General features: G+C 40.0%; 2 protein-coding genes across 3 annotated transcripts; both read right to left on the bottom strand.

Moving 5' to 3' along the window:
- Positions 1-1,860: 1,860 nt before the first annotated feature.
- On the bottom strand, positions 1,861-9,248 carry LOC137740207 (uncharacterized). Of its 2 annotated transcripts, XM_068480040.1 has the most exons (5): positions 8,264-8,400; positions 5,724-7,904; positions 5,232-5,503; positions 4,481-5,077; positions 1,861-4,361 (listed from the first exon to the last, which is right to left on the bottom strand). In XM_068480040.1, exons 2-5 carry the CDS (start codon positions 7,875-7,877, stop codon positions 1,937-1,939), a joined length of 5,448 nt encoding a protein of 1,815 aa, XP_068336141.1. In that variant the 5' UTR covers positions 7,878-7,904; positions 8,264-8,400; the 3' UTR covers positions 1,861-1,936. The 2 variants fall into 2 exon arrangements, with proteins under 2 accessions (XP_068336141.1, XP_068336140.1); XM_068480039.1 differs by having other exon boundaries at positions 5,724-9,248.
- A 2,129-nt stretch (positions 9,249-11,377) lies between these two features.
- LOC137739951 (cullin-3A-like) lies at positions 11,378-14,992 on the bottom strand. The gene is made up of 2 exons (XM_068479707.1): positions 14,553-14,992; positions 11,378-13,580 (listed from the first exon to the last, which is right to left on the bottom strand). The coding sequence occupies exons 1-2, from the start codon at positions 14,711-14,713 to the stop codon at positions 11,540-11,542; spliced, it is 2,202 nt and encodes a 733-aa protein (XP_068335808.1). The 5' UTR covers positions 14,714-14,992; the 3' UTR covers positions 11,378-11,539.
- Between the last annotated feature and the right edge of the window lie 497 nt (positions 14,993-15,489).

Raw genomic sequence — 15,489 nt, 5'->3', positions numbered from 1 at the left:
TAAATCAGGCCAGAGGGCTGGTCATTTCTAGCCAGCCAGCCAACCCTCCAGCGCTAGAATGTTAAGCTTGACATTTTGTCAGTCCTCTAGCTCAGCCCATTTGAATGCCAACGGTTAGCTGATATTAGCATGATGCCAACTAGCAACGACTAGCTAACATCATGTTGCCGTCAGCTTACCGTTGGAATTTGAATTATTTTTAAAAATTCTAATTTTTTTTCCTATAAATACCTACACCATTTCTACAACATTGAAAGCTAAAGATAAGAATCCTATCTAAAATTTGCACAACCAATTACATCTCGACACGTGGCACTCGAAATTCTATGCAAAAAATTATTAAGATTACGTAAAGATAAGAAATCTGGAGAGTTACTCACTTGAGCAACACGTGTTACTCGAAATCCTATCCGAAAAATGAATGAAATTACATAAATATAAGAAATATGAAGAGTTACTCACATTAGCAACATGTATTACTCGAAATATATCCAAAAAATTATTGAGATTATATAAAGATAAGAAATCCAAGGAAGCTTATTCATTTGGTGACAAGTGGCACTCAAAATATGTCCGAAAATCTTATTTTAATATGATAGTTTAATTTAATTAACCATATTAATTTAATTAAAATAATAAATTATATTTGGCCTATGGCCATTTGGCTCCCTCGTTTGAAGATGGTTTTTTGTCAAAAAAGCTATGTTTGGCCTATAGCCCTTTAGATCTCTCGGTTGGAGATGATATAAAATATGACATAACACTTTATTAAATATAATTTCTTACAGGGCTATAGGGCTAAAAGGAGCCCCTTGACCCTCCTTCGGTTAGAGATGGCCTAAGATTCCTCAAACGTATCCGGCCGATCGGCCAAAAAAATGGGCTTTTTGGAAAGCAGTACAAATCAAGTAGTACAGATGTAGGAAGGTGTCCAATAAGAGTGGAACTCCAATGTTGAATGGATGGTGTAACTGAATTAGGGGTGGAAAAAATTCCCAAAAATCCCGAACCGAACCGAAAAAATCCCGATCCCAAACTGAAATTGCCGAAATTTTTGGGATGCTATCCCGAACCGATCCCAAAATTTCGGTATGGGATTCGGGATTGGCTTCTCGATATTTCGGGAATCCCATACCAAACCGAAAATATATAATATTAATTATTATATATATATTATTATTTTATAATTGATGCTAGTAGTTTCTAATTCATGCTCTGCAACCTGGAATGCCCTACACCTTGCATATTTTTCATGTTTTGTTTGATATTCATGTGGATTTTATTATTGCTGCTGCCATGGCTGATGATTTTAGAAGACTTGATTAGTTTGTCTCTCAACATATTGCAAAAAGGGTTTAATTAATTTGAATTTTGACTATGATAAAAACAGTCAGGCATGCTAGTGTTCAATTAAATAGTAGTGTGAATGAAATGAAATTCCTAGTTCATGAATGTGTTCTTGAATTATATATTTGAAGAACAATTCATAATTTCATATTTCAATTTGGGATTCCCGATTTGTCCCAAAATCCCGAAAATATTTCGGGATTCCCGAAATTTGAGATTCCCGAAAATTTGGTTTGGGATTGGTCTTCAAATTCCCGTCCCGAAAAATTTTGGTTTGGGATTCGGGATACTAGTTTCGGTATGGTATCCCATACCGAACCACCCCTAAACTGAATTAAGGAAGTCATTTGGCAAGGGTATAGCTTCGTCGGGTAAGAGGAGCATTCAACCTCTGCACCCGACATCTCTTGGAGTTTGAATCCTTCTAATATGAGCTATATGAATCCTAAAACGCCAATAAGCTGTCAGAACCTCACGAGGCTTCCCAAAAAAAATGCAATAACGTTGGAATGCAGAGTACTTGTACTTCCAGCTGAAGTGTATACTAATATGAATCATTCATGGCTATTGTATTGTACAAATCACATCTTTACCTAAGAAGAAAATAGGGATTGAATCCCTCCCATATCGCACCCTCTCCCAATTTCGGAATCAAGTCGTCACCGTTCGAACCAACTGCATCCCCGTGCGATTTAACCACTAACAAATACAGGTTAGAGATCAAAGGGTTCCTAAGAAACGGATTGATAGCTTTACCGAGTTCGGTAACATCAGACTGTAGATGCTTGTTGTCGCCAGTTTTCCCGTTGAATATGCAATTCGAGAGGGTGTAGAAGGCGAGCAAATTGGCATACAGGGGAAGAAATGCATCCTTGTGGTTGCCCGCTCCACCAACCCAATCCGCTCCACCTAGTTTCGCAATGCGGTCCTTGGCAAATGAGGTCAACTGGCAGGAAAATCTGAGCCTCCAATCATGTAGATAATTGCCAAACTGTTGTTTGTTCCGAAAGTCAGCCCCCCAAGATTTTGAAATTCGAAGCTTGTCCAGTTGAGAACAACACAGTTGACAGATGAACAGCTTTTCCTCGTGATGATTGTCAATTTCCTTATCAAATACCTGTCTCACAAGATCTCCTTTCAGCACCTCGCAATTTGAAGCATTCAGCACCCAGCGTAAAAGAGAATCGAAATACCCAATCCAGTGGCCAAAGACGGAAGATAGATGCTCAAAACAAGCTCCTATCACTTTCTCCACTTGAGTCGGGACTACTCCACCATGAGAGCTTCTGGATCTTTTGCTCGTAAAACACCCTTGAATGCCCATGGCAAGCCTTTCTCTAATCTCATCATCTTCATCCTCCAGCAGCTGGATACATGTGAACCATATATCTAGTATTTGATGTGCGTAGAAATTCACCGCTTCTTTTGGTTCAAAAGTAGAACATGGATTTTCAGAAGGGATTCGGTTATTGAATACAGTGTAACCGATAAGCTCAGCTTGCTCTAGCAAACCGGATGCTATGATAGACTCTGCTGCTGCCATGCGCATGTTTATTGGCTCAGACGAGGCACTATGTTTCATAATTACGTTGGTGAAAAAGGAAATTATGCCATAAAGTCGGGTCAACTTTTCTAACCGATCAGAGTCACTGTTATCCGAAACAACAGAAGTTGTTAATAAACCTGCAAACCTCTTTACGCAGATTCCGAAGCAGCAGATGAGTGTTTGTCGAGCTTTTGCATGTCTCGTGAACTTGTACAACGAAATCAACTTATCCCAAAGCAGAAATACAGAATCGCATTCCATACTACCGACGTAAATTGTTTCCGTGCATTTTGCATCCCCAAGCTTCTGAAACTGCAGTGTATTCCAAGTGAATAGAATCCTCAGAATGTAATATGAGCATCTGTGGTACTTCTCCACATCCAATAGATTAACCAATGTCGTTTGGAGGTTAGTCCTGACCCAGTGCTGAATAACCCTAATCTCACTGCTGTTATCATGGGACTCATGACCAGATTCTGTTGATGTTATGAATTTCAGCAGCCACTTCAATGTTGCAAGTCGAACTTCATATTCTGAATCCGACAAAGAGCGGACCAGCCTTTCCTGGAGTCCTGCAAAAGAGTTTTCCATTTCAGGTATCTCCACAAATCTTGAATTACTCTGAGAATACCTCTGAGGCGTCTGAAAAACCTCTTCAGCCATTTTATCAGATGCTTGAAACACGCAACTGAAATAGGAGACTGCTGCTTGTTGTCGGAGTTCTGCCATTGTTGGATCATAATACGAACGCCCGTTAGAAGCTTTTACATCTAAACATTCTGTAGATAACTCCAAAAGTAGGTTGCGGAGAGCATAAACGTTTTTGCTCGTATGGCACGTCCTTTCAATACTGAGCATGTGATCCAGCAAATTTAGGAAAGAGGCATTGAGGATTGGACAAGGGCACAAACTGGGCTTTCCGATCCATGAATGCGCTAAAAGAGCTTGAAACAAATCACCAAGAATCTGATCTTTCTTTGAGGAATCAGCCAGATTTCTACAGTTCGTATCCAGGAGAGAGCTCAACTGCAATAGAATTCCATGAATCCAATTATAAGAACTTTGTTGTCTTCTTTCGGTTTTATCAAATAATAGGGACGGTTCAGGAGTCCATGTAGCTTGGTCATCTCTTCTAGGCAACTCAGATACTATATTGAGGAGAACACTTGGCAACTTCTCGTTAGATACAAGACCCGCTAAAGCTCTAGATGCAAGAACACGGACTCTTAGATTGCTTTGTGTTGAGCACTTTCTAATGAAGGGCATTAACAGAAAAGGATCCACGTCATCTCCAGTCTCGCTTGCGATTGTTGAGGGCTTCAGCCTTGATAACAGAATCAATACAGGGCACAAGCTTGGGTGCACAGCATTTTCTAGGTTGGATTCAGATTGTCCAGATATCCCGTCTCCAAGCAACACTGTCGCAGCTTTCAGTTCCTTGATTAGAAATGGATGCAATAAGGGATACCTTCAAGGAAAAAGGATATTTTGATTAAAGTTACAGTTTACTCAGGAAACCAAATAAAAAATCAAAGCATTCAGCAAGAACCCATGATAGTACGAAATAACTAGTCAAGGAATCCATACCGATGAAAAAATTCCACCCCAGTTAGCGCACGCCTAGATGACTCTCGTTTTTGGACATTAAGGAATCCAATCATGCGACGTACCAAAGCAGTGTATGCCAGACAAGCACTATTCCGGACCTCCCAGTGGGGAGAAGAAAAGGAGCGAACTGAAACAATCATAGCCTCAGCAGAAAAACCTGAGGTATCAGCAGCCAGGTTTGTATCATTGAAGGCAGCTCTGAGGACATTGAATGCATGTACAGTAGGAATGACACCCTCATCACGGATCCTTGAAACCTTGTCACTAATATCTATATCTGACGAGACCACAGACTCAAAAACTTTGTCCGACTTAATTGAGGGCAATTTACCCATGTCGCCATTAGAGTTGTTGGTTTCAACCGGACCCACAAAAGATGCATTAGCAACATCTATGAGCCACCGTAAAGCCCGTGGGAGAAGTTTCTTAGGTGCACCTTCTGGCTCTGAGAGGAACAGTGCTATAAATGCAGCAGGAATACCTGCACTTCTCCTTAACAAGTCATCCACTGTTTGACCCTTGGCCACGGTTCTGTCCATAAGCTGCTCCATCCAGGATTCTGTTAACTTGCAAAGTCTGAATGGTGACGGCATAATCCAACAAATAAAAGTCATGAGAGGCATGAAAACCTTATACTAAAGTTGTTGCCTTGACATAAATAATAACATAGTATATAGTATTACAATGTACAAACTTGAAAAATAACTATAAAAAAAAACCATAAACATACCGAGGATCATTTGAACAAAGTAACCGGTTGCAAAGAGCTGTAAATCCGGCCCTCGTTTTATCAATTGCACCGTTGTGCTTCATCTTCAAAAGGACTTCCAAGAAGTGATTCCCAATTCTTTCAAGTTGTTTCACATCAAGCATTGCATCCGAAGCCATCATAACTGAAGCATCAGAAGCACAAGAATAGGTGGCTTCTGAATCTAATGATTCTGAGGAAGGGGTACTTGGTAAAGGAATCTTTCTTGTGATAGTTCCCAAAAGAAGACTCACCTGAAAATTTATGGCAAAATTAACATGGTCCACATTGACGTAAATTTACAAAACCTTGGTCTTGACTGTACATTCTACTTACTACAACATCATATATCCTCGACATTGAGGGTTAAAGTATATAGATTCAACTATAAATCCATGTTCTTAAAGAAACTATCACATCAATGACATATTAACTGCATTCCAATGCAAAACCAAAAGTTAACGACAATTTGACCTCTTTCATCGCAAGCCAACAGCCAACCATTACACTTTGTTCTGATTGCCTGTTATTCTGGACAAATTTGTAATTTTTGTCTTCATCCTCCAACAGAGATGTCTTCACCCCAACCTCATCTGGAACCTCTGATAAGAAAGAATCATCGTCATCAACCACTTCATCCATGTCCTCAGGGAGATGCCAAGCATCTGCAGAGACGACCCAAAGTGCCAAAGAAGTTATTCGCATTACAAGCTCCAAGAGCTTCTCTAGTGAATGTCTCATCTCTGAGATACTAGACTGTGCTATGTCAGAGTTGAAGTCCAATTCCTCAAAAGCATATCGTAGAGTGAGTAATACGCCATGAACAAAGCTGTTCTGACATGCTTCAGAAAGATCCTTCTCCCCTTCCTCTATGGAAACATCCAACCATTCAATCAGTGACCTTATATATTCCATCACAGGATATCCAGAATTATAAGTTTGATTATCTCCGCTTTCCAAGCCAGACTGTGTATTGAGACAAGCTACATTAACTGAAGCTCGGACTGTCCATCCTAGCTGTAAGACATACTTCCTGAAAATCAGCCTTAAAGTCAGAGCTCCAGCATCAGTTTCTCTCACTCGTGGACTGCAAACTAATTTCTTAGCCCATAAAATCACGTTCTGGACCATACCTTGATCTGAAATTCCAGGAAGTGGGGTCGGAAAATGTAACAATATGCGAAAAGAATTCTCTCTCAGCCTGTCCCAACTATCAATTATGGATCCCACTAACAACAGAGTTGAATCAGGTAAGGTCATTCCTTTATTATAAGGATAGAGATGGTCTTCCGCACATAAAGAACCATTTTTCTCTTGAGTAGCAGGCACAATAGACCAAACATTGAGCATTATTAGAATGAGCTCCATTGCCATTATTTTTCTCTTATAAGGTGCAGAAGGATAGCAAGAGAAAAATAGAAATGAACTTAACCACCTCATGAAATGAAAAAGATCGCTCACCCTGTTAGCTTCAGGATGTTCACTTCCAATTGAAAGATGCATTCCATTGCTGTTAGTATGCTCCAGGGGTTCCCAGCGTCCCTGCTTAAATTGTCTCTCTAATGCTGTTCGGACCCGAGCAAAAAACTTTCTGAACAAGCTACTCCACTTCATTTGGAAAGCTGTAGAGCAACACCTCATGTTCAATGGCACTGCTTCCTTTAATAACATGAGTTCTAAATGGGAAGGTAAACTAGCTGTCTTGGGATTCAAGAAAAGTGTCTCTGCAGCATCCACACGTAATGAATCATCAACATGGGTCAATGCCAGCACTAGCCACTCAACACGAACTTCAACCTTTATCCCCTTGATAGAAACAAGAGCATGTCGTTCAGGGAAATTTGTTTCCAGTCCACCAAAATTTTCACATACTGCATAATCAATGTCCCCTTCAAGCAATGTAAGTAAACGAGATACCTTCAGCAATGAAACTAAGATGGCCACTTTCTGTTGAACTCTCAGTTCCATGTTTCCACGACAAAGCTCAGGATATGACAGTTGACTTTCACCCTTGCTCGGACCAACTGAAATAAAAGCAAGCATAGCAAATATACTGTCCTCATCCACTTCAAGTAAAATTGGTAGAGCATAAGTGTTCAAATTAGAGCGGAGCTTTGAAACCCCAGAAGCAAGTCCAGACAAAATTGGAGGCAGACAATGCCCCCTATAAAGTGCATAACCACCTTCAATACCATCACTGCTCCAACACTCATTACGCAAGTCCTCAAGTAAAATCTTCAAAAATGATGTGAGAGCACAGCACACGTCATCATCAATGTACGCATGTATAGTGTCAAACAGCAAGCCAGGACTCATATCCAACATAGTTTTTGCACCTAATCTCTTGGTCAGTGAACCCAAAGGAACATATCTTCCCTTGCAGCGAGGACCCAGACGAAGAAGATCTGAAGCAATGCTTTGCAAGAATGACCTTATTCTCTCACTACCTTCTGACCAGTGTAGAGTGGATCGAATGTCTAGGAAGAGATCAAAAATGAGATGAACTTGTTTGACTGTTTGACTCAAAGGATCTTCCAAATTATTCCATACGATCCTCAATATCCGGGTACCCATCTCCACCGGAACCGGATCATAATCCTCAGATGTGATGGTAAGATTAGCTAACATGGAGGTTTTTATTTGTTGCAAACAAATCTGCAACACAGTCAATGCATGAAAGTTAAAATGGCTATCGGTAGGGTTCTCGCAGTAGTTACATAACTCAGGCAAAATTCCATCATACAGTATAGTCTTAACACAGTTGCCACCATTCGTATGACTCTCGTAGCCATTCGAACTACTCTTTGACACATCGAAATGGGTATTAAGCACTGCTCTCGAAACCGCGGTAAGAATCCCCCGTAGCAAGCAAAGTCTACTCAAGTCCGATAAACTATGAATTTCAGTGTACATATCCCCTTTATAAGGAAGTTTGGCAATGGCATTCCTTTTTTCACTATCTGCATTAGCATCTAAACTACTACTACTACTACAATCAGTTGGGTGAAAAATACCTTCCATTATAAACAAGCCGAGCTCTTCTGGACTGAGACGCACTTGCAGGGCTGCACAAAAGCTCACTCCAGCAGCCACATAGCAGTCCCTCGAAAAAGCCACCGATCTCAGAACGCTCAAAATAACAGCCACACTCATCTCCAACACATTCGAACGACCAGCATTATCACAACCACCCCCAGAACCACCATTGAACTCCTCGAATTTCGAAGGGAAGCGCTGAAACAGATAATACAAACAAGACAGAGCCTCCTGGCATTGCTCCATGACGATCGGAGAAGGCCGAGAGTGCGCTTTCGTCTCCGAAATCAGAGCATTCAAGCTCGAAACCGTATCGCAAGCGATCAAAACGGCGCATTCTTCCACAATTTCAACCAAAAACCCCAACTTTGGCATACCCATTACCGATAAGGCCGACCGTGACACGCAGAACCGCTTCCCTCTACCGCCGCCGTAGTCTTCGCAGAGCCTCCGATAGCATCGCCTGATCAGAGCCTGAAAAGTCCTAGCCTTTGCCAAAACAGAGACGAGGGTCTTATGCAGAGGCAGCGAATTTTCCAGAAACAGAAGCTCCAAGTAAAACGGCGCCGCTTCGGAGACCAGAGCTTCGTCCCCACTGGCGAGTACGTCGCCGAAAGCGGCGGCGAGGCCCTTAGTGTGGTTGAGCTGGGCGTATGTGGAGTTCAGAGAGACTAGCTCTTTGAGCAGGGAGAAGAACTTTGAGGTGGCGATTTGCGGAGGGAGGGAGTTCAGGGAATCGGTGTAGGTGGCGGGGAAGACGACGGTGTTGTAGGTGTAGCGGTGGCGGTGCTGGATTGCGCGCCATTTGGAGGACATGGTTGGAATTTTCAAGCTCTGCTCGGAGCCGTCAGCGTTGCTGGGGTTGTTGGTTACTGGTTACTGATCAGTCGTTGGAAACATAGAACCGGCGGTTAGGGCATACGTCATACCGGACAGAACTATTTAGCCCCAATGTTTGGCCAAAGTGGCTCAAGATCTTGCAAAGTATTTGCTAATGAGGACGGAATTTGGTTTTATTGAACTTGTGTACTGCTTTGTGTTTTGTTTAATAAGCATGTGTCGTGTTTAAAATTGACACGAAAATATTTAAATTTTCTATCAATTTCTAACGCGTAACATTTTATATCTCCAAATATGCACAAACATAGAATTTAATGTGAATACTATTAGCACAACTAAAATCACGATAACACTCTTTTTGCTTCGCTCTTTTATGAAGTGTGAGTTATTGTTTTATTGTATTATTATTGTAATATCATATATGCTAAATCGATTTGTAAGTTGGCACAAACACGACTTGTAAATAAATGGGTATACAATAATCACTACCATTGCCACCAACTCATTGCGACGAGGTGCAATTATGACAGTTTTTCGAGTCAATCACATAAAAAAAATCAAATCATATTGCGTGATTAGCTTAGAATAACGCTATTGTTACATCCCCAAGGTAAGTACCCTCCTCAACTACAATAAGTCATCCTGGTGGGTTTGTTTATGGGCTTCCTTTAGCTTCACTTTGCTGCAGCAAACTGAATGAACTTGGGCCCGTATCTACGGTCCAGCCCAAAACCACTTATTAACTTTGTTTATCGGGCCCATAATCCATTTTTGTCAGTATGCTAGACCTTGACCGTCAGTCGCAGCATGAAAATTTTGCTCCCATGAATTACCAAATGCATGAAGGAAAGATAGTCTTCATCTCTCGTTGAGATATGAGGAATGAGAATGCCTATAAATACTTGGTTGCTTGCTCTTCAGCCTTCAATTGACATAAAAAGAAAGAGGATGTGGAATATTGTAAATGAGAGTTGAAGGAAACTGAACCTATTTTCGAAAAAACGTGGTTCTATTTCCTCCAATATCTCGTCTACCACCGTCCCTCCATACCAATTCAACATTTCATGCTGTTTTAAAAGTTGTATGTGAGAATTGGAGGGGACTAAACAAATTAGAATCCCAATGGAACATTCCTAATTTGTTTAGTTTCCTCCAATATCTCATATCCGGCGTCTAAACTAAAATTTGCTCTTAACATCCCAATGTTATTTTAAAAGTCGTATGTGAGAGTTGGAGGGGGCCAAACAAATAGGAATTATTATAATAATGGCATAGTTTATTTGGTTTCCTCCAACATCTCATCTCCGACTTATAAAGTTCACTCCCATATACATATAAAGCTTTTGATAGTTGTGAAGTCTTCAACTCCGTTGTTCGTTAGCGTAGCCGTCTGCATCTAAGAGCGCATTTATGTAAGGATAATGGGAATAAAAAAAAAGGGAATTGAATTCCGATTATGGATTATTCCAATTTTTACTAAATATTGGGGAATCATTATTGTGGTGGGCCCCACCCGAAACAAGGAATGCAATTCCTGAAATTGGAGGAGTGGGATTCCCTAGATAGATGAGGTATTTGAATTCCAAGAGGGTAAGGGAATCAGGAATGCATTTTTTCTTCCTATTATGCCCTCATTTACATTATGCGCAACTCCATGCATATGCCGAAGAGAAGAAACTACAATTTGAGAAAGAAAATTTAAATATTAAAGTAAATACTTAAATTTATATAAAAATAAAAAATAAACAAAAGCATTTTAGTATGTCTATGAAATAAAAATAAAAAAAAATTTAATTTTTTTTCTTACTATTATATATCATATCAAATTTTAGTACATAAAATATTTGATTTGGGACAAGGGCATTTTAGTAATCATAATTATTTATATTCCAATTCCATTGAATTAGTAAACAACTTTATGAAATTAATGTCATTTCTATTTCGATTACAGAATATTTAAGTAAACAACTTCAACAAAAATCTGATTTTGACTTCCAACCCCTCAATTTAATTCCTCATATTTTCATTACGGTTACGTAAACGTGTCATAAAACTCAACAGATTCTGCTCAGTTGCTCAGCTTCGTGCGAAATGGTATTCTCCGTCGGGCGTCGAGGAGTATATCAATCGTTTCGCAAGCTATTAATGAACATCAGCATGTAATACCAGAAGCAATAGGAGGAGTGATTCTTTCCAACACAGTTCCATCATCCCATTCAGAAAAGTTCAAGCTGAATAAACATGCGGAAAGATTAAGCAACAAAGATGCATGAATTTAACTTCATCGGAACCCACCAACAGCCCGTAATGATCCAACAACAATATTCCGACCAACCAAACGTAGGATAAATTATACAGGCTTGTGCCGAACGCCACAAATAAATAAGAAAAGAAACCGACCGTAGTTTTTCTTTTCAAGCAAGGTACCTGTACAATTTTCGATCCATTTTATCCCTCTCCAAAAACTCCCGCTCAATGAGGGACTCGATTCGTTTCTTTATTACAACAGGGTTGGGCAAGAATCGCGCCTGCAGCTGTTTCGTCACCTCCGCGACAATGTTATTGTGATCCAGGACCCGCCTAGACTTCATGATCCTCACAATTGCTGCTTCAATCTGGGGCTTCCTGTCTTCCTCTACTCTCTGTCGGGTTTCTTGATTTTCTGGTTCGGACTCCCTTTGTGCAACCACAGTACCTATCTTTACCTTGAAGGACTTGCTTGTGAACTTGTCATTAAAGAAGAAGACATCCTCCTCAGCTATGTCCTTGCTCATTGGCTCCTTCCGAAGAACATTCTTCCCCTTGACACATGCCAGAGATTGCAGGCACCTCTTCAAGTCAACGGCTGGTATCTCTGTAGCCTGCTCTATTTTCTTATACGTCAACCGGTCAGCGTCGTTAAATAGCATCAGTACACACATCTGATATGTGGAAACATTCAGCTCATGCTTCTGGCCCTTTCCAAAGGTTGATTTCAAATCAGCTGTGCCCATATTAGTTTGCCAGGACAATCTCCGGCCAGTATGGGTCCCAAGATAGTAACTCTTGAACTTCTCACATACCCACAAAATTTCTGCTGGAAGGTTGCAGGTCGCACTTGGTTGAGTAGGCCATGAACCTGTGGTGAGGACCTGGACAGTTAGTGTTGGGCTGTCGCCTAACTGAGCTCCGACAGTTGAGTAGAATTCATGCATTGTATCCTGAGAGGTCTTCATATCAGTGAACATACCCTCCAACTTAGAAGTAAACTGATATCCACACTCTGTTTTGAGCTTAACAATCAGACTTCTTTCCGCATCATCAGAAACAGTCTTCCCAGAAAGAAGCCTCTTTGCCAAGTGTTGCTTGTAATACTTTTCAAAGACATCTTTCTCATGAAGATAACGGAAAAGCATCATGACCTTGTCCAGTACAACCTCTACATCCTCCTCACTAACCCCTCTTAGACCTTTCCGAAGCTTGTCATCCACAAACAGAGATATGAACTCTGGGGACCGGGCATTCAAATTAATGAAGTATTCAAAGGAGGAATTTAGAGCATTTTGGAATGTTTTGTCATTGTTAAACGCCGAGCTGATAACTTTGTCATATTTATCCTTCAAATCCAGGAGACGCTGCACAAAATCTACAGGATCCCTTAACCTTTCTGGGTCAGTAACTAGCTGCTTACCAGTATCTCGGATGTAAGCGGTCATGACATCTCGTACTATTACAAGTCCATTCTGCACCCTGCGAAACAAGCTATACATTCTTCCCAAGTCGTCATATTTGTCATCCACAAGCATATTAACTAAACCTGAGCTCTCCATATGAACTAGTCTGTTCATGTGATTTTCAATCATCTCCTTCTCCACCACATTAGTTATCTTAGCTTCACTTCTAGCATCCAAATACTGGGAGACTCTTTCCATTTCTTCCATTAAGCGTCTCTCAGCCTTCTTTAAATAGTTCCCACAATCACATGACTCTATGAACTCCTGAGACTCACAGCGGTAAAAATCAGCTGAAACCTCAAGAAAATGCTTCTCAAAGTCATCTTGATAAACAGTAGAACCTAAATCCATTAACATTTTTATAATATTCCTCATCAAGCCTCTGTTAATTACTTCACCACTCCTTTCTCTATGCACAAGCTCAAGAAGTGTATCCAACAGCCTCAACTGGGTTTTGGTAGCGTGGATAACAACATCCCTCCACAGGTTTAACCCAAGCTCATGAACAGGGGTTTTGTGGGTGCTTGGGATGAAAGTCCTGTCCATGTACATCAATATGTCTCGAACCATCTGCAACGCTTTGTTATGGTCTGCCCACTTCCGGTTCAGCTCTTCCAAAAACAACTCACCCTGTGCAGCTTCAATTGACTTAGATATATCTTTTAGATGACAAGTCATGGTTGTCACCAGACCAGAGTAGAGTTTCTCTCCAAATTTGTGCAGCACCATATTGTAAGCATTCCTGAATTCATGCCATAATCTTAAACATCAGAAGCATAAAGTTTCACGATGTAAAACAAACAGTAGTTATAACATAAGAATGATATGCACTTCCAAGTTATATTGCAAAATGAAACACAGTTTAGGATCATTCCAATATCTTGAACTACAAAACCGTTTGAAACAAGGAGAAGAACGGAATGAGCATTAAAGTGCAGTGAACATAAAATATGTGGGAGATCACCATCAAATGCACTACAGGGGGATATTCTAACACTCTATAGCATAAATCAGCACAAATGATAAAGTAGAACAGATATAAGCAGCGTAGATAAGACTTAAGAGATTATACAATGATATCCTAGAACCTCATGATCAACTGAAAACATATCCTAGAACCATTGTGACAATTAACTTCGGAACCAAATATGCCTACACTCCCTAAGATATTCCACTTCTTAATATAGCCTAGAATCACTCATTTTCCTACCATAACTAGCCACATATAAGCAACATAGATAAGAGATAATACAATGATCTAATACATCCTCGAACCATCGTGACACTTAACTTCAGAACCAAATATGCCTACACTCCCTAAGATATTCCAACTCTTTTGATAGCCTAGAATCACTCATTTTCCAACCATAACTACCCACAGTAAGCTCTCACCGACAGAAGGGCAACATGCAAACAATTCAAAATAATAATAGGGACCACCATTTACACCTAAATCAACATGTAAACCGAGAAAATGGATCACGAAAAAAAACAATTAAAGAGTAAGATGATCAAACTGAAAGCTGTATCTCACAAATTAATCAAACCTCAACTACTAGTGTTCAGAAATGAAGTTATCCAACCAAATCCAGCATACACAAAGCAAATTATCACCTCTTAACAAGCATCAATATTTTCATTACCCAAAAACTAGATCATAATTCACACATATTTACATATCCTTTTGCTTTAAACGTAAAACCGAGTAGCAAACCTGTAGAGCTCCTCGAAGCTAAGCCCGCTAGCGTTGTGATTGTAAATTTCATGAATCGCATGCTCCAGGATCTTCCACGTCTTCTCAGCGTACTTGGGATCAACCACGACCCGATGCTTGAAGGCCTCAATTTGGAAGTTCCTCTTCTTCTGAGCACTCATCTTCTCGAACTCAACTCAGCTCAAAACCCTAAAACCTCCGATTCCGGACCCTAGAAACCCGATTGAGATTGGACGGTTCGGGTACTGCGAGAAAACCCTAGCTGTTGTCCCGAATTGGGAAGAAGGGAAAACGAATCAGAGCATGCGAGAAGTGGGTTTTGGAGTCGTAGGGGTTTCGAGATGGTTGAAGAAATTAGGGTTTCGTATTGGAATGGGGGAGATGAACCAGCGCAAATAACGGGGAAATTTGGGGATAATGGTAACGGTGACGAGAGAGAGAGAGAGAGATGCCGACGGCTTTATTTATTTTATGATTTATTTATTTATCTGTTAAAAAAAAATATCTATACTATTATTTCTACTCATTAATAAAACATTCATTATCAACCAAAATCTTATGAAATTATCAGTTTAACCTTCTAATTAAAACAGAATATGGATAAGAAATATGAGGCATAAATGTAATTTCACACAACCAAATTTTGTTATTTTTTTTTCAAAGTCTAACCTACATGTAATCCTAATATATGTCTAATTAAAAATATAAAAAAAACTTCCCACCCCACATTCTTTATTACCCTCTTCCTCTCTCCTTCTATTCAAAAACAAAAATAATAAATTTTTTCACACACTTTATGTGTGCTCATATACTAGTACTATTATTAAAAGAACTTTCATTGTCAACTTTTTACCACTTTTTTTCTATTTGGCCCTCACTTTTGATACAATATTGACCAAAAAAGGGCAAAATAGTAATTTTGTACATTTTAACAAAA

The sequence above is a fragment of the Pyrus communis genome, chromosome 7 (assembly GCF_963583255.1).
Source record: "Pyrus communis chromosome 7, drPyrComm1.1, whole genome shotgun sequence".
In the NCBI taxonomy this organism is placed as follows: domain Eukaryota; kingdom Viridiplantae; phylum Streptophyta; class Magnoliopsida; order Rosales; family Rosaceae; genus Pyrus; species Pyrus communis.
The sequence above is the reverse complement of the archived record's forward strand: the minus strand, read 5'-3'. Positions and strand labels throughout refer to the sequence as shown.

Coding starts and splice junctions, on each gene's coding strand:
- LOC137740207 (XM_068480039.1), bottom strand. CDS start 9,101: ATGTCCTCCAAATGGCGCGCAATCCAGCACCGCCACCGCTACACCTAC. Junction 5,078..5,231: donor CTTTGTTCAAATGATCCTCG/GTATGTTTATGG, acceptor GTCACCATTCAG/ACTTTGCAAGTTAACAGAAT. Junction 4,362..4,480: donor GGGGTGGAATTTTTTCATCG/GTATGGATTCCT, acceptor TTTTCCTTGAAG/GTATCCCTTATTGCATCCAT.
- LOC137739951 (XM_068479707.1), bottom strand. CDS start 14,713: ATGAGTGCTCAGAAGAAGAGGAACTTCCAAATTGAGGCCTTCAAGCAT. Junction 13,581..14,552: donor AGCTTCGAGGAGCTCTACAG/GTTTGCTACTCG, acceptor GCATGAATTCAG/GAATGCTTACAATATGGTGC.